The 19,654-nt window shown below is 37.2% G+C and overlaps 1 protein-coding gene across 3 annotated transcripts in view; it reads right to left on the bottom strand.

The window, feature by feature from the left end:
- Positions 1-19,654, bottom strand: part of TMEM161B (transmembrane protein 161B) — a 46,952-nt gene that overhangs the window by 12,454 nt on the left and 14,844 nt on the right. For 2 of the 3 annotated variants that reach the window (XM_048290493.1, XM_048290495.1), the window contains exons 4-9: positions 13,461-13,558; positions 11,616-11,772; positions 6,270-6,421; positions 5,691-5,751; positions 3,843-3,983; positions 620-733 (exon numbers count right to left, since the gene is read on the bottom strand). In XM_048290493.1, coding sequence (XP_048146450.1) covers positions 620-733; positions 3,843-3,983; positions 5,691-5,751; positions 6,270-6,421; positions 11,616-11,772; positions 13,461-13,558 — 723 coding nt within the window. The remainder of the gene's footprint in view (positions 1-619; positions 734-3,842; positions 3,984-5,690; positions 5,752-6,269; positions 6,422-11,615; positions 11,773-13,460; positions 13,559-19,654) is intronic. The other variant, XM_048290494.1, reaches the window with a different exon arrangement.

Raw genomic sequence — 19,654 nt, 5'->3', positions numbered from 1 at the left:
AGGATCACTCTAGAAGCTTATCTCACCTCTAGAAAGCAAGAAATGTATCAGCCCATCATATCTTTTTCAAGACTATTTTGAATTAGCAAGACTAACTGTGACAATGACAATCAACTATGCTTCTTATACAGTATTTCAGGTACCACTCTTCTTGGAAACTCTTTCCCTTTTTGTATTTTAAATATTTTACCTATCAATTCAATACCACTTCATCAGCATGTAGATCTTAAGATAAACATCCTAGTTCAGCTCTCATGCCAACATATCTCAACTATTTTCAGTGAAACTGCTCCTTTCCTACACCAATATGCAGGATACAAAATTCCAGCAGCTAGTAGTGAGGTGGTATTCCACCCTTACAAAGAACAACCCATTACTGCCACTGAGATGTCAGAAGACAGCAGCTTTTTGGGAACCACCACCTTAACACTCAATATTCTGCAACCATTTCTCATTCTTTTGAAATAACAGAAGCTCTTTAGAACTCAGCTGCACCTTCCACAATACCTCTGACAGCAGATTCTATTAAAAGTCTTTCATGGTTCAATGACTTTCAAACAACTCTAAGACACTGTTTTGTTCTCAATACTCGAGAAAGAATTTTTAACGGAAATCTTACAAAGGAATGCTCTCTTTGCCCAAAGGTGGGTTCATAATGTAGTCCTTAGTGATTGGTTTTACCCACAGTAGAACCATAAATAAAGGTGCCAAGAAGTTTATATGTAGCAATGTTCTGAAAGAAGAAAAAAAAAGGAGGAAGTTAGTAAACAAAAACAATGACCATACTGTTGAAAGTGTATTCAGATTCATCATCAGTGTATCAGATTCACATGAAAGTGTATCACAGATTCAAAAGGAGAAATCTTAACTTTAAAATAGTTGGGAGAAAGATAAATAAGAAAATTACTTCCCTATTTTATAGGTATCAGTTACATTTCAACAAAACAGTAATACTGCATATTGTGAAATCACACTGGATTTTGGCTTTAAAAAAGAACAGAAGAATGAGTTGTCAGAGGTCAGATTTCACAGTTTAATGAAGTATTTTATTTAGAAACCCTGACTAAATTAAACTTGGTACTTATATTCAGTCAAAGATACTCAGACCAAAAATCCAAAAAGCCAGCATGGCTTTTCCCTTTTAAAAGCACTGTATAAAACTGCACAATAAAAATAAATATAGTTCTCTTTAGTAATCTTTGAGTACAAAACAGTGGAATTTAAAAAGGGGATATAGTTTTGGAGTTATCCCTGAAATTAACATCCTTCTTTATTTCTAAATTTTCTTCTCTATTTCTAAAGACATTTTCCCAATCATTTTTCATACTAAAATGAATTGAGAACAGTTGAAGGGATTGGGTTGTTTTGTTAGCGCAATATTTCCTCACTAAGAGAATCAGGGTCACTATACTATAGAAAACACTACACCACTTCTACACTATAGAAAAAACCATGTAATCAAAAGTTGTTCTAAAGAACACAAGACCTTCCAGATTGCAAACTATCAAGCTTCCTAAAATCATTAAAATCTTTGCATGTTACAGAAGTTGTCATCACACACAAATTTTAATCTTTGGTTTCAGATGAAGAAGTCAGCCCGGCTAGCTATTAAGTATTGCTAGGGAATGCAACAGCATCAAGAACAGTCCAAAGCATTTCGTTAGATTGTGAAAGCCTTTTACCTGAGCTTCTACTTATTTAAGAGATCCTACTGATTTAATGGACTGGAATGTGCTGAAGGGTGGTTAGAAGCACTTTTTTTTTTTTTTTTTTTGGGAACAGGCAGAAAGGCTGTTGAAATACCCTTTCACGCTCTGGCAAAGGAGGGAATGTGTACAAAAATTGTACAAATTTGTTAAGAAGACTCCAAATATATGCAGGGAAGGATACTACTGGCAAAGAAAAAAAAAATCAAACCAGTTCTTAAAATCAAAATGGACACCAGATGATTTTTATTCTGTTTGCCCAAAAGTGAACTTACTCCCTATACGCATAAAAGAATCACAGTAATAATTCTGAACATATTAGCAAAGTGGTACTTAATCATTAACCTTGAAGGTTTTGGGCTTTTTTTGGTCAGTGTTCCCTGCAAGTTAAATGTTCCATTCCATTAAGGAAGAGATTTTGTGCTGGGCTTTTTTGGGTTGTTTAATTTTGGTTCTTTTGTTGGATTTTAAGGGAGATTGATATGTTTTTTGGACATCTTAGGGGGCTTGGACGGCTTGGGGACTTTTGGTTTGATTAAGGTTTTTTCTTTGGTTTTTGTTGTTTTTGTGTTTTGTTTGTTTGGCTTTTTCTTTGTAGTTGTTTTGGTTGATTTTTTAAAGTAGAGCATGTATTTGACTGCAGAGACACACACTGTTTTAGCACCCAACTTAGAAAGCTTTGTATCAGTGAGACGTCATCCTCATTTAAAAACCCCCTTTAGTCACTGTCAAAGAACTGTAATCAGTAAATGATCTACTCACTGACAAATCAATGTGCATCAGCAAAGACAAGTTATGTTCTTCAGGTTTATTAGAACCTGGCACTTGATAATTACTCTTTATAATGACTTTACCTAATTATATTGGTACCTTTTAATCTATTTAATGTAATTTTCACATTGTACCACTTGAATAGTCAAAGTATTGGTAGACTTTTGAAAATAACTTGGTGGTGTTGCACAAAGTTATCTTCAATAACCAGTTCCAATATCTTCTAAAGAAGCTAGAGAAGTTTTCATTTTCAAAACCACACTTTAGTGGGTATTAATTCCCCTTTAGTTCTTGATTAATGGATTTTTGTTTCAGAGTTTATATTTCTGCCTAGGATGTCATGTCCATTGATCAAGGAAGATGTTGAAATACAAAAAAGACACAAGGAATTTTAAAATATTGAGAACCATAACTAAGAAGAACTAAGTAGTTTATTTATCTGAAAAGAACAGATTAGGAAGTGACTCAGTCACAGTCTACACACAGACAGAAATGTAACAGCAGATAAAACAAGCCAATAGCTGGCTGCTATACATGGACAACTACACTGGGTGCAAGTGTACTTGCTTATATATAAATTTACCAAGACTGATGGACTCACTTCAAACAGATTAATTTTTAAGCTGAACATTCTGAAGGGAAAGAAAAAAAATGCAGTTTGAACAAAAATTATTTTTCTATTGGAAAACATAATGGTTGTCTTAGGAAATTTAGCAGACTTAGTACCCACACAGCCCTATGCTGCAGAATCTGTCATTATCATGTATTAAACATCAACAGTCAAGATCTCTGAAAACCACTTGGAATTTCACCCTCAACCCGAGAATGCTCAAAAGAAATAGTTAAATTGAACAGAACATTTTATTATCAAATGAAAAGATGGCTGAAAATGAAAATATTCCTTTAAATTGGTATTAACATGATTCTTATTAAATATTCTGGGTCATTTTTACATTTTATCATATGCTAAATATATTAAAGGAATAATGCCCAGCTGCAAGTGTAGGTGGAAAAAAACAGTATGTGGTTGTACTTGTATTTCCTGAAGGTTATCTTAACTTCTGGAAAGACATGATGGGGGAAAGAGCTGGACACAGAGACATTCATGGTGGAGCTCTTGCAGGAGGAAAGGAAAGCTCCTTTAATTGGGACTCTAAATTACAAGGTAAAGAATGTAACAGACTGGCATAGCACAGGTTGAGCAGAAAGTGGCAGGTTGCAAATCTGCTCCAGATATGAAAAGCAGGCAGCAACAGAAGTCTTAAGTCACTACCTTCTTGTTGGAATAGTTTGCTTTGTTTATTTTTAGACATAAAAGATTTAAGACTGAGTCGCATATACCTATTTGCATATATTTTCTCTTACTGTGTTATTTTTTCTGTTGCTAAATTCAGAGCATCCAGATGCATTTGAGCCAGTCGCAAGCCAGGGAATGTCAAAAAAGCACCAATAAGTGAACACAGAACAGCCAGGAACAATTTGAAGGTTAGTTTAGACACAGGACCCCTAAAAGAAAAGAAAGGAAATAAGCATTTTCTTGGGGAGGAAGTTGGGGGAGTGGGGAGTATCAGAGACTACTTTCAACCCAACAGTATCTAACATTTAATTAAAAAAGCCAACAGTATTCTATAGGCTTCCTCTGGAATACTAACATTACTCAAACCAATCAGAAATTAAAATTTTTAAGGATACTTTCAAAACCCAACCAAGTCACCTATTTATTTCCTAGAAAAACAGAAAACCTAATTTACTGCCTGTGAGATGTTAATTTGTTAGTAGAGAAGAAGAAAAAAAAGAATAATTTTATATTGTAATTAACAACAAATTATATAACAGAAATAACTAAAATAGAATAAATTTAAGGATTGTGTTTTCAAGAGGAACACATGCCTCATAAGTTTACCTGCTCAAAGATAAAACGGGTATTTTATTCTACCATCATCCATTAAAAAGCTCTATCAAACTGTATTACTGCATCTTTTCACAGATTTATCTGAAATGTATGTGTGGCCATTAACATGTCTCTTCCAAATGATTACTACTGGATATAAAAAAAATTACAGGAAAAATATCCAGGATCAACCAAATCACAGAATTAATTACATAAGTAACAAACACTGCATAACAAAAGAAAAAACCAAACCAAACCCCTCAAACAAACAACTAAAACATCATAGTTACAGTGAAATATAACTAAGAGATTAAAGAGGAACAAAACCAAATCTAGTGATCCAAAATGAGTTTCAGATTCTTTCTTAACCTATGTCACCTAAACTATCAAGAGACACCATCATTAACTCAGTTGCTGCTAAAAACAGGTAAAGCACTCCAATAGTTTAAAACTAAACAAACACTTATCATGAAAATGAATACAGAAGTTAGTGAACTTGCAATAGCTTAGGAAAGCAGGTTAAAGAAAGGCTAAGAAATACATGGGATTCAGTTACCAGTTTCCCATGAGTTTATTCATAAATTACACTAATCTAGTTTGAGGAAATTTCTGTTCCTCAAAAATAAAGATATGCCATGGCTTCTGCATGATACTTGAGACCTATCAAGCAAGAAATTCAATGTTGTGCTTCCAGTGATGAAATACTCCCAAAATTTTAGCACACACGTATAAGGAACTGTAACAGAAATCCATTTTGCAATATACAAAGGCTGCCTATGACAGTATTTGTGTATTTATGTAACATCGCAAGCTATGGCATGCTCCTTCAGCAGTCCATAAAAAACTTAGATGTCCTGTAGCAAGCAGATGTTTTTGCATGATAGGAACACAGTTACAACCTGAAAACAAGACTGAACAACACAACTTACTCCTAATGCCAATTTTAACACAAACTTTATCTTGTAGGTTTTGCACACTCATCCTCTTGCATGCCATAGGAATGACAAAAAAATATTTATCTATTTTAAATAATCCTTGCTGAAGGGAAATACTGTGAAAAAAGTGTTTACACTTTTGAACTATATTTTATGAACTACAATCAAAATGTCAGAAAATATATCCATATTAAAATGAAAACACTAATGCAACTTCAGTTACTTGTTGGTACTTTCAGATTCTTATCATTAATCTCTTTAAACTATTGTAGGGATTATAACCCTGTACAAAAGCAAAACATTCAACACAAATGCTTGCTAAGAAAATCCAAATGGTTCAGTTATAAATTCAGATATAAAGAGACAAGTGTATTTCCAGAAACTTACTGGGATTCCAAACCTTGTTTTTCAAGAAACTGCATAGCACTTTCTGAGAAATTCGAGAATCCTGCAGAGACACATATATTTATTTTATTACAGTACAAATGAAGAATCCCTTTTGTGAAATAAAATGCTGAGCAACAGGTCATCTTTTAAAAAATTTTTCCTATGTCTAGCAGAGCTCTTTCATGTGCTAATTAGTTAGCTACAATACAATAAAACTTGATTAACAACATTTGTAATATTTGGACCCTTCAGGAAGATGAAAAAAGCTAACTTTTAAAATTCTTTTCTGGTAAGGGAGCTACACTTTACTATGGAAGTCAAGAAAGGCTAATCTATAACTGGAAGGTAAATACAATTAACAAAACAAACAACCTAGGCAAAGACTACACTACTTAAGAGAAAGCCAGGAAATTATACAGGATATTATTTAGAATCCTAATTCCAAAGCAAATTTTCTTAGAATTTCTTACGACTTACATAATTCATTTAAACACAGATTTTATCAAAAACACTGGAAATAATTTTCTTTCAGATCATGCAATCACTACAGCCATTTCAAACACTGAAGAAAGGAGTTACCTGATTCCAACCCAAACTCTAGATAGTTTTCTGTCACAATGAGTATTGCCATTGCTTTCACAAAGAAGAAAAAACCAAAGGTGACACAGACTGATCTTTCACCTCCGTCCTCAACTTTGAAATAATGGGTAGTCAATGAAAACAGTACCTTACTACACATGAAAAACGTCAAGGAAAATCTAGTTTGTAAAATAACTGTAACCAAGAATGATAAACTTGTATTTCAGTTATCTACACTACGGCTGTTCTATTGTATGCATTTATTTCTTTAGAAGATAATATGTGTTCAGCCAATTTCAGGTTAAATTACAAAACACATTAAAGCATAATAATCACATAATGGGTAGCCAGGAATACTCTGGAGTAGAATTTTGATCTAGGCTTACTTATAAGAAGAAAGAAGACACATGAAAAGATGGAACTTATATTTCTCTCCTTTCAGATAGAGTAACATTGTTTGAAAAAGACCTTTAATACCAAGCCCAGCCATGAACTCAACACCAACAAGTTCAGCACTAAGCCATGTCCTCAAGCACTTCAACTATGCACACATTTGAGACTTTTAGCTATCAAAGAGACTTAAGACAACAGCACATTGAGGCCTATCTAGGAAGGAAAAATCTATCCTGTGTTCACCTTGGAAAAACAAGAGTCAGCCTTAAAACCCATCTAAGATCTGGTACGATATATCAAATCCTTTTATCTAGTCCCACTGCCACAAAGACAAACATTTAAGACATTACCTGCCCTGTTATCAGGGTGTGTTAAAAATATTTATTGAGTATTATTTTTTTACACATTTCTAAATTAATTCTAAAGTGAAACAGATTAGGATAAAGTTTTCATGATACACTATCAACTCTTATTACTATGAACTGCAGCTCACTATAATTTAAATGGTAGGCAATATATAGTCCAGATTTAAATGAAGTATTTGGAGATCACTCCAGGCATTATGTGATTAAAAAAAAAACAAGAAAAAAATGAAAACCAAGATTTTAAGTGTAATCTGTAACACTTTTATCACCCACTACACAATAACATAGTTGTATTTGCCCATGGGCAAATACAACTATGTTATTGCATTTTTTTAAAAAAAAACATTTTTTGGCTATCTGTTCAGTAAAACATTTGAACAATTATCAGTCTCTCAAGAAACTATGATTATGCAGTATCATAACTGATAATATAATATCATATACCCACTTCAGTGAGCAGCACACATTTAACATACACATTGCTGAATTTCCTGTATATGCAGAGAGATCCTAATATGCACAATGTGGTCTAAGGACAGCATCTAGTAATTCCAATCTCATAGTAATCACCTTCAGATCCCTTCACAATCTACAGAAAGAACTGTTACATTGAAAGGAAGACTTACGTCATCCCAAAGAGAAGTACGTAAGAGATCATATAGACTGTGCTCTGGAAAGCCTTGTTTCTCTAAAAACACATGCTTAAACTAAGGCTCTTTTTACAGCTAGGAACATTAATTACAAATGGAAAACACCCTAAAGTTATACAGAGGACTTAATAACAGTTTGTGATCAACAGTCCTAAACTATAATCAGATTTATAACACCCTAGATACTTCATGACTTCAACTATAGATTGTGCCTGAAGGACTTGGAAAATTCAGTGAGGAACAAGAAACCATACTAACAATAAATTCCAATTATAGTGCAGATTCAGAACTCAATAAATACTTAATGATTATGCAAACTACACATGACTGAAACCCTCTGTTAGTTAAACAATCACTACTGCTTCTATTTTTGGGTTGGAGAAAATTGAAGCATTATGGCTTGCTTCATATCACTTCTTTCCCCTGCATGACCTAATACTCAGGATCTACTGAAGGAGTAATTTCGGAGTATTCAGTGCTACGATAATAGATTGCCCACACCAGCCCTCCTTTCATTCAGTTTTTTTTGGCCACAAGAGGCATTATAAAATTGTATATATAGCTGTATATAGCTGCAGGCACTGGAGAATTTACGGTATAATAATAGAGAATTTATACCCTTTTATGAAAATAATTTTATTTTTTGAACTGCTGCGATTTTGGATTTCTTTAATTTTATAGTTCATATGGTTGAAGTGAAGAAGATCCATCTTCTGTTCCTACTAAAACACATAAAAACTGTGAATTCACAGAAGCACAGAATATTCTGAGCTGGACAGGATCCATAGGATCATCCAACTCCTGGTCCTGCACAGCACCATCCCCAAGAATCACACCATGTGCCTAGCACCACTGTTCAAATGCTTCTTGAACTCTGTCAGTCTTGGTGCTGTGAGCACTTCCCTGGGGGCCTGTTCCAGTGCCCAGCCACCCTCTGGGTGAAGAACCTTTTCCTGATATCCAGCCAAAACCTCCCCTGACAAAACTTCAGGCCATTTACTCGAGTCCTGTCGCTGGCCACCACAGAGAAGAGATCAGTGTCTGTCCCTCCTGTTCCCCTCAGGAGGAAGTTGCAGATTGTGATGGGGTCTCCCCTCAGTCTCCTCCAGGCTGACCAGACCAACCAACCTCAGTCACTCCTCATACGGCTTCCCCTCCAGAACCTTCACCATCCTTGTGGCCTCCTTTAGATGCTCTCTAACACCTGAATGTCTTTCTTAGGACAATACCATACCATCCCTTGCCTGGCTGGCGATGCTGGCTCCTCCTGGCTGACTCACATTCAACTTTCTGTCAACCAGCAGCTCCAGGTTCTTTTCCATGGCACTGCTTTCCAGACTCCTGCTCCCTAGTCTGCCCATACATTCAGGGCTGCCCCATCCCAGGTGCAGAATCCAGCACTTTCCCTTGTTGAACTTCATATCGTTGGTGATTGCCCACATCCCTAATTTGTCAAGGTTTCTCTGCAGGGCCACCTTGACTTCAAGGGAGTCAACAGCTCCTCCCAGTTTTCTACCATCTGCAAACTTGCTTTGTATCCTTAGTACAACTTATCACCTCTTAACACACAGGCATGAAACAGAGGAAGCACTTGTCAGCAAAACTCAAAATTGTTCTATATTTAACTTTGACATATCATATTGACTGCTTTCTGTTGAAAATATTGAGGCAACCAGATTTTTCTGAATCATCCATTATCATAGAATCACTTCTGGTCTTGACATACTGAGTTAGTGATTAGTTGAGTAAGTTTTAAGTATTCTCTGCATCCCAAAGGTCTGATGTCACAACATATGAATGAACTTCTTCTGAAATCTCCTCTGACTAGGTTCCAGTGACCACTAGAATTGTTATCAATACCTCTGTATTCTACCTCCTTCACCTGAAAAGCTGTAATGCCTGGAATAAGTTATGTTAATATATTTATGGAGATGTTTAGGCTAATATAAAGTTTAAACTGTGCTTCCTGTTACTGCATCCTTCTACGTGGCCACTAACTCCTCATACAGGTACTAAGCACAGACTCTAACAGCTACTTGCACATTCACACTACTGAGACAAAAATCTTGCACTGACAGGCAACTTAACCCTTTTTTGAAGTTTTGCCCTGAACTGATGACCAAATGAAAGCAATGACAGGACAGTGTTCAAAACCACGGTAAGAAAATATTACTGCAGTGGATATTCCTACAATATATAATTCTCAACTCTGTTTCACCTAGAATTGTAATTACTGTTGTGTTATTTAAATTGACTACTCCTGAGATAGGAGAGATGAAGCAAACAGGGCATTGTCAGCAATAAATCTAAGAGTACATTGTGGCTTTAGTATTATAAGCTTGTTTTTCCATTAGTTCTATTAAACTCCCCCTCATCCTCAAAACAGGAGTGAAAGGTGTTGGCTATCACTTCTGATTTTTGAAGCAGTAGCTGCGTCTTCTTCCTTCTGCAAAGATTAAACTAAAATTCCTGACTTCACACAAAAAGTAAAACAAAAGATGTGCAGTAACAACTATACATTACCAATACTACAGCTATAATACAATTAAAAGGTGTGCAAGAGCCAGACACCGATTTTCTTGTCACAGAAGACTACAAAATCCACCTTCTGGACCATGGATCTGTTCACTGACATGTCAAAGGAGAAATACGTGATCTGGCAGCAAGCTACTGACAGACTTTTTTCCAAATGAGAGTTGACTCTCTCTTCTAGCAAGTTTTTATACATTGCAAGCAAAAATTATGGAAAAATTCTATCATTTATACTTCAGTCTACTTAGAAAATAATTCCTGTCCATACCATAAAGGCAGCACACATTTTAATAACTATCAAAGACAGACATGCAGTAAGCATACTCAGAACTCTTAGTCAAATGTAACCAAACATTAGAGTTCAAGGTTTTATGCAACACCACCAGCTACTGCTAGTATTACAAACCAACTGAACAAAGCACAGCACATTAAGAATCTCTAAAAAAGAACTAGCATTTATACAGAGGAAATAATTTTGAATGTTCAAGAGGTTTATCAACTGTAATTTAGCACTTCATCTGTTCTCAGCTGCTGAAGGAGCAGAGGAGCTGTAGCAAATCACTTTCCAGTTCACCTTTCCATAATCTGCACTCTTACAAGCCTTTGTTCAATTCCACTGCTTTATCCCCTATCATATCTTTAAAATGCAACTTTCCTCCCTAAAATGTGTGTCTGGATTGGTTTGAGGAAAACAGTTAACTACCATGCAAGCATCTATGTCTGACACTGCCTTCTTTGTAAAAAAAAAAAAAATTAACTGCCTTCTTCATAACAAAACAAACATTTTATGCTTTGATATTGCCTGTTTCCTAAACACTCCACTTCCATTTCCTTCAGTTTGAGAGGTGAGTTTAGCTCTTCACAGAGCTGTTCTTACAACTGTCTACATAACTTATTTTCTGTAAGAATGCCCTGAATTTATTTTAAAATTATGAATTCATGCACATATTTTTGCAATAAACTAGTATACACATCACTGTACTATTCTGTTCAGGAACTATGAGATTAAACATACTGAAAACAAAAAACGTGCAATAAATTTCCAAACGTCTCCAAAAGCTGGACTTTCTGTACACATAACTATTTCTGACTGCCAAACTGAGCAAAATCAAGTTAGTTTAGAACCACTACATACTACAGATGAGCACTAACTGTATTTGCATATATGTATTTTTCTCCTAAATGGTCTGGTATTGATGTTAACAAGCTAATGACACCAGCATTTACAAAGACCATGTACAGCATATACATTATCCAACAATGGCACTAGCTTACAGGATCCTTTTACCAAATGCTAAATACTTCTGTATCCTGTCCATCAGTGGCACACAGATTTATATGAATTGCAGAATGATGTAAACTATTTTAAAACACGCAGAGGGATTCAAGAAAACAGAAAAGGATACACTGCAAAAGCCAAGACAAGCAGACACCACACTATGCTGATATTCATTTCTTGTGAGGGCTTCATAATGCTGTAATAGGCTTCTGTCACCACATACACAACTGTAGCTGCAACAGTGAAATCCACCAACCACTGATATTCTGGAAAGTAATGCAATGCTGAAAAATATAAAGTTTGTGAATGTTAAAGGTATGTTTTAAGGCAGTTACTGATGTATATAGAATGGAGTAGCAATTAGAAGAGGTTTTGAATTGTGTATTAAGTGTATTGAAGTTAAGTTTAGGTAGACCCAGATCAACCACATAAAACTCAACAAATGTGAAAAAGTCACTCAACAACGTGAACTTCATTCTTCACTTCTGTCATCCAATATGTGATTTCTACTCAAATTTATAAGGCTACAAGGTTTTACTATTCTATCACCTCAGTTTTTATAACATCCTAAATCCAAAAAGCATACTTAATTTAGATTTCACAACACAGAGAGTAAACAGTTTTCCAGTTGAGTCCATCTGCAAATCCAGTTAAGAGAGGTTTTTTGACCTCTAGTTAAAGACTAAAAGCTCACTGGCTATCATTTATTATATTACAAATAAACACTTCTTTTTATTTTAAAAAACCCACCATCTAAAATACTGATGGTTTGCTCTTCGAGATTTTGTTAATACATTCTATAAAGCAATAATCACTGTGTAAACTTCACTGTAAAAATTCTGTGGATTATACTGTGTTGCATACAGGCTGGATGTTATGGAGAGAGTTTCCACAGGTGTTGGAAACTGCAAAGAATGATTTGTGACAACACAAATGGTCCCTCCCAAACACCTTCCCTACATTTACACAGTTTGAAAGTGAGAAAACATTACTGAATGTTTGACTTGACTACAAGCTACCTGCTAGTAAAGATATTAAATTTGGCAACCTTAGGTATTTCCAAGTCCTACACTTATTTTGAAATAACAATCTGGTTAGATTCCCCAAAAAACTGTATATATTACATTTTAAACACAGTAAACCCTATCCTGTATCACTCAGGTTGACAATTAAATGCTATAGTTTAATGAAAGTAACACTAGTTGAAACTTGTGAATGCTCTATTTATGCCCCAGCTTCAAAAACATCATTTCTGTTACACAAACACTGTCACCCACAATTTAAGCCAAGAAGTCTCCTGCATAGGAATATGCATCCTTTCTTTCTGTACTTATCCAGAGAACACACAAATATAAAAACATAGGTAGGAAAAAAATACGTATCACATACATACCCATGTATGAATTTTCTGTAACAGAATGACTGATGATGATGAAGTAACCAAAAATTACCATCTAAAAAAATCCAGTACCTTCTAAAACACTTCATGCTGTATATTTCTGTACTGTCACTTGCCATTTTTAAGCATTTTACCTGAATGCTTCAGATGTGTGGTTGAAAGGTCTTAGGTTCCAATGCTGAAGCACATTTCCTATTTTAGATGATCATAAAGTATATGGCTTGATGTCTGAGAATTGTTACTTTCTTGTACAAAGCTAAAAACTCTATTTTGAATAGACTATGATGTGATTCTTCTGGTGTCATCTCATATTGCTATGGGAGCCTGATACAATAGTTGTGGTTTATGCTGGATTTCACCTACTTATCCCCTTCCACAACACTGCTATTAAAATGTCACCCATGGAACACGAAAGGAGACTTAAGCCCTACTGCCTGCTTTCTGATTTACAACCAGTTTTGCTTCTATTCATTCACTGTCTACAAAAAAGATATTTTAGCATTCATCACAAATAAACACTTCATAGACTCAGGATATATTGGAAATAATATATTACTCTTTGCATCCTCTTACCAATAGTGTCCCTTTCTGTTACAGATTTTGTTTCCAGATGAAGATCAATATCTTTTGGAATGGTTAAGGGTTTGTTTTCAATATGACCATTATATTTTCTGTAAAATAAATAAATAAATAAATAGGTAGCACAAGCATGGATGAAACAAAATAGAATTTTTCAATATATAATGACATTTCACATTCAAGAAAAATGCAGACTGCTTTTTTTTTTCCCAAATACGAATATTTTTATGTCTCTAGCTAAAAGTAGTGCTTCAAGTTCAAATCTTGGAAAACAATCAGGTATGTTAATGGCTTCCAGCTATAACCTGACAGACTCTGACATCCTATTGTGGTATGGGTTTAAATGGGTTCCATATGCTTTAATCTGAGCATCTGTTGAGTCAAGATCCAGGGGACAGTATTTATTTCAGCCCACTGATTTTTTCTATTCAGAGCTACAGGGTGTTCCCAAGGTCAAGAAAAGAAAAGAAATCTTGCATTAGTCCTTCTCGTCACAACAAGCAAGTACATCACATGAGCTGAACTAACCCAGATCCTTGAAAGGTCCAGCCAACTAGCCATCAAGCAAAGGCAATTAAAGTTATCTTTCTAATCTAAAAAGGCATGTATTTAGAGCAAAAGGTGTTTTTCATCTGGAGCTCTCAAACTATACCAGTATCATGATCTTTGCTTCCCTGAAATTAAGTCACACTAGTAGACTTCAATAAAAAACCCAGCACGCTCTTAAAAAAAAAAAAATTAAAAAGATCGAATGGTGTTCTGTTAGATTAAAAAATCAAACCTAAAACTTAAAACCTCTGAAAGGCTAGAAGGAAACAACAGACTGCCACATTTTACAATACCACCTCTGAAATTAGAAAAGGGGAGGTGGATTTTCCATAGAAAAACAAATTATTTGGGTATAATAATTAAAAAGAAATCCAATCAATCATGAACTTCGTTTTCAGGAATTTTTTCATTTTAGCTCATATGTGAGATGAAAATACAAGCAGAAAACATTAATAAAATTTTTCAGATTATATTAATGCTTAGAATAACCTGAAACACAAGAATTTTAATGGACAAACTGTAGATAGGAATCTTAAGCATTACTCAAAAAATTCAGTTGAGCAAATCTACACAAGAAATTCCAAACACTGCCCAAGGACTAGACTACCTGCAAGCTCCTGTGTACTTCCCTGCCCTTAGCTGTACTCCTGATTATTCTCCTATTGCCTGTATCCAGGAGTACTGTCATCTTGAGTGAGATGCACATTTTGACAACAGAAGTCATTTCAGATCAACAAAACTTGGTGTTCCTACACTTTAATTATCCCAGAGGCTCCACAATCCAAGAGGCACAGACAGAATATATCCAGCATCATTGAATGCTTTAATTCAAAGTAATTCAAAGTAGCTGTGGACCTTTTCATTAGCCTAACAATTTCATACAATACAAACTATTCTGAAGCAGAAAACCTGCCTAATATTCATGTGCTATTAAACCCTACAGCATAAGATACTGAAGTGTAATATGCACTGAATAAAATTAACTAAAATTTCACACTACAGCTGTTTCTAAGGCTAATTTTCAAGCAAGCTCCTTGTATCTCCTTTAATCATTTATCTCTAAATTAGTTCAGACTGACAGTGTATTTAAGGAGCAGGTATTACACTTTGAAAGACTATGGGCTTGACGAAGCAGATTCTTTATCTTGGAAAGACATGGGGAGTACTAAACAGATGCCTCTATTTCTCCTACACAGTCTCTTTCACATCTCCTTGTTGAGATGACTCACAATATGTACATTCCATTTTGTGCAACCTAAATCAATAAATCCAAACCAACTCAACAGGAACAATTCCCAGTTCACTACGGTTCTTCTTGAGCAAGAGTAGCTTCTTTCAAGGACACAGAGCATTAAAAAAAAAAAAATTATTATTCATTCAGCTGTTAAACAAGCAAAGCAAAGCAAACGTTATTTAAGCCTCCACATTACCGTTTTAGTTTCTTCGAAGTTTTATATTGCCCTGTGATTAACATTCATCCTGGTACAATCACCTACTACTACTATTGCAAAAGACTGGCAAGGCTGAGGAAAGGCAGTAAGAGTACAATTGTTAAAGTACTATTATTATTTGGCAGTGCAGTTGTGTTTTCCAGTTTAAAGCTCCTACAGGTGGACTTAAACTTATAATTACATAATTGAAGTTATTTTATGTATGAATAAACACCACTGGTTAAATGAATAATTATAAATTGTAATCTTATGCACAATTTTTGTCTGATTTTTGTCACAGAAAACTGTTAAGATAAAACAAGATTCTTAGTTTTAAGGAATGTTGCAAAAAAAGAAAAAAAAAAAAAAAAATCACTACTTTACAAGGAACAACTTAACCCAGAGAATCGTGGTGAATGATACTGCATCCAGTTGGCAGCTGGTCACTAAGAGTGCTCCACAAGACTCAGTATTGGGCCCCGTCCTGTTCAAGGTCTTTATATGTTGCAAAATTATTAAAGGATCAGGGGCATGGATCATTGATAGAATTATGGGATCAATAAAAGAACTGTACAAGCAAGAGCCTGCAAGCAAAAGGCCTGTGTGAGAAAAACTCTGCATGAGAAAAATCCCTGTGTGAGAAACAGGCCTGGGAAACAAAAAGGGAGTTTTGAAGCGATGCAGCTGTGGAGATAAGACCCGGAGGGAGGAGGGTGAACTCTGAATTCTTTTAATCATAACATAACTGTAGAAGCTTGCCAATGTAAGTCCAATTACGTAGAAGTAGAAATGCGCTTTGATAAGTTTTAAGCCACTTAAGAGTTAACAAGCTGGTATACTATATAAGTGCCTCTGGATTGCTAATAAACGGAGCTTGCTTTTATCAACCATATTGGTTTGGACTGCAATTCCTCCCCCCGCCGGAGTCCACAGACCCTTTTCTTTCCAACATTTGGCGCCTGAACAGGGACTCGGACTGCGACTGGGATTTCGTTTTCTTGACTACGGTGGGAGCCGACGTGGCACCGATAAAGCGGCGATCGGGGGGCAAAAGATCAACACCTGCAGGCAAGTGTCTGATCCGTGCCTGGACTAACCTGACATCAGGGGTCCGCCGAATCAGCTGACAAGGGCCAAACCTGGAAGGCCGCACGACCCTGACAGCAGGGACAGCGGTAAGACGCGGATTTTGCGGTTAGACGCAGTTATTGTGGTGGGACACAGTGCGGTAGGACACAGATATGGAAATAGAGGTGGCCCTTGGTTTACACTTTTTAGAAAAGCGGGGACTTAAAGAAGTACACCTTTATAAGGAACTAGCTGATCCAAGACCGTTTAAAAAGAAAGCTAAAGAAACAAAAGCTCTCAAATTCACCTGGAGAGCAGTAACTGGCACTCTCGCAGAAATAAAAACAGAAAAGATAGTGGCCGCAGCTGCCATAGAGACTTTAGAGAGTGGCAGCGCTGGCTGTAGTAGTTCCGGGAAAGAAACAGACGGGGGTCTTACGGAGCGGCGGGCAGAGACCAGAGTGGAGCCCAGGGTAGCACGGTCCTTCGGGCTGGCCGCGAGAAAACCAGTTAAAAACACAGCAGCACCTGTCCGCTCACTGCAGGAGCTGCTAAACTCGGCAGAGCCGGATGTTACCCCTCCGACGGCCGAGAGAGAAATGGCCGTGAACACCGAAGCAGAGCCACTGGACCCAGGGGGCGGGGCGTAGGCGGGCCAAGGAGACACAGGCAGTCCGGGTGCCCAGCCAAAAGCGGCAGAGCAGCCCAGAGGTCCTAAAACCCGGCCAAAAGCGGCAGAGAGCAACCTCCCCTGCTGAACAGCGGAACGTCTGGCAGCTATGTAGCTTCTGTGGTTTCGTCGCCTGCAAAGCCAAAGCCGGCTGGGGCTGCTGGGGGTCAGCCCCAAAAGAGGGAGAAACACCAACAAATGATACAAGAAGTAATCAAAAAGCTTGCTGACTTATCTACACGAAGCATTTTGCAGTTTATCTTTACAGCAGATGTCCTGTGTCCGAATGATCGCATCAGGACTGCAATGCTGCAGAATGTCCTGCAACAAGAGGGACAAGTCATGGCTGCATCACTAACCAGAGAGGTGCCCAGCAAGTGGTGCTGTACTACAGGACCCCAAAACAAGAAGGAGCAGTCAGCATCAGCTCCTGAGGAAAGTGACGCCACTACCATAACAGCTGGAACTCTGAGACCTGTCCCGAGGAGCCTTGGGAGAGGCTACAGACTGAGTGAAGGAGCTGAGGACTTGCCAGATCCACCACTCTCCGTAGCAGGAGAAATAGCAAGACTCTGGGGTGAATGTGACAGCTGCCCTAGGTGGTTGCTAGTGACTTGTGGTGGGTGTTGGGGAACCCTCTCCAAAGACAAAACTAAAAAGGAGAGTTGCATAAATTTTTGGATATAACACCAAAACACAGAAGTAAAGTAAAAAATTGTTTTTTAACTGTCTTGAAACAAGAGCATTAGCAGACATTTTCAATCAGCTGTCTGCCCATTTAGAGCAAGTGAAAACAGTCAATTTAACTAGCATTTATGTTTTTACCTGGTACTTTAGCAGCCAGGGCTCACGCTATTTTGCATAAACTTGCTTTCTGGGAGAAGAATAAGTTTAATATAACTTTGCAATTTTGCATAAACTTGCTTGCTGGGAGAGGGATAAGTTTAATATAACCTTGCAATTTTGCATAAACTTGCTTGCTGGGAGAGGGATAAGTTTAATATAACCTTGCAAATGCTTAATGAGTTAAGTGTAAATGTTACTAGTGTTAGACATACAGTATTATAAAATTAAGTAGCCATTGATCTTCTATTAGCTCACAGCCATAGCTGTGGAAAGTTCCAAGGTATGTGCCGTATAAATCTAACTACCTTGTCCTAATTCACAAGCAGATAAGTAAGTTACATCAATTAACCACACAATTACAGAAAGAAGATGGTTTCAGCTTAGAAAGATGGTTAAAGTTTCTACGTTTAAAATCATGGCTAGTTTTATTTGTGTGGCATTTGATTACTGTAGGACTAGGAATATTATTAATAATACTGTGTATACCTTGCCTACGCCAGTGCTTGCGGAAGATAACATACAAAGTCACTACATCTGTGACCCATCAAGTATTGCTTGTACAAAAAGAAAAAGGGGGAATTCGTTGCAAAATTATTAAAGGATCAGGGGCATGGATCATTGATAGAATTATGGGATCAATAAAAGAACTGTACAAGCAAGAGCCTGCAAGCAAAAGGCCTGTGTGAGAAAAACTCTGCATGAGAAAAATCCCTGTGTGAGAAACAGGCCTGGGAAACAAAAAGGGAGTTTTGAAGCGATGCAGCTGTGGAGATAAGACCCGGAGGGAGGAGGGTGAACTCTGAATTCTTTTAATCATAACATAACTGTAGAAGCTTGCCAATGTAAGTCCAATTACGTAGAAGTAGAAATGCGCTTTGATAAGTTTTAAGCCACTTAAGAGTTAACAAGCTGGTATACTATATAAGTGCCTCTGGATTGCTAATAAACGGAGCTTGCTTTTATCAACCATATTGGTTTGGACTGCAATTCCTCCCCCCGCTGGAGTCCACGGACCTTTTTTCCCAACATTTATAGATCATGTGGACCAGGGGATGGAGGGCACCCTCTGTAAATTTGAAAACACTAAGCTGGACGGGAGTGTTGATCTCCCAGAGGGCAGAAGGCTCTGCAGAGGGATCTGGACAGGCTGGATTGATTGATGGGCTGACACCAGTGGCATGAGGTTCAACAAGAAAGACCAAGTGCTAGGTCCTATACTTGAGTCACAACAACCCCATGCAGTGCTACAGGCTAGGGTAGTCACTTGAAAACTGCCCAGCAGAAGAGGATCTGGGGGTGCTGGTTAACAGTGGCTGAACTTGAGCCAGCATGGGCCTAGGGGCCAAGAAGACCAAGGACATCCTTGCTTGTGTCAGACATAGTGTGGGCAGCAGGACCAGGGCAGCGACTCTACCCTCTACTCAGCACTGCTGAGGTCACACCTCAAATCCTGTGTTTAGTTTTGGGCCCCTTCACAACCAGAAAGACATTGAGGTACTTGAGCAAGTCCAGAGACGGGCCATGGAACTGGGGAAGGGTCTGGAGTACAAGTTTGATAAGAAGAGGCTGAAGAAGCTGGGGAGGCTCAGCCTGGAGAAAAGGAGGCTCACGGGTGTCATACATGA

The sequence above is a fragment of the Corvus hawaiiensis genome, chromosome Z (assembly GCF_020740725.1).
Source record: "Corvus hawaiiensis isolate bCorHaw1 chromosome Z, bCorHaw1.pri.cur, whole genome shotgun sequence".
Lineage (NCBI taxonomy): Eukaryota > Metazoa > Chordata > Aves > Passeriformes > Corvidae > Corvus > Corvus hawaiiensis.
The sequence above is the reverse complement of the archived record's forward strand: the minus strand, read 5'-3'. Positions and strand labels throughout refer to the sequence as shown.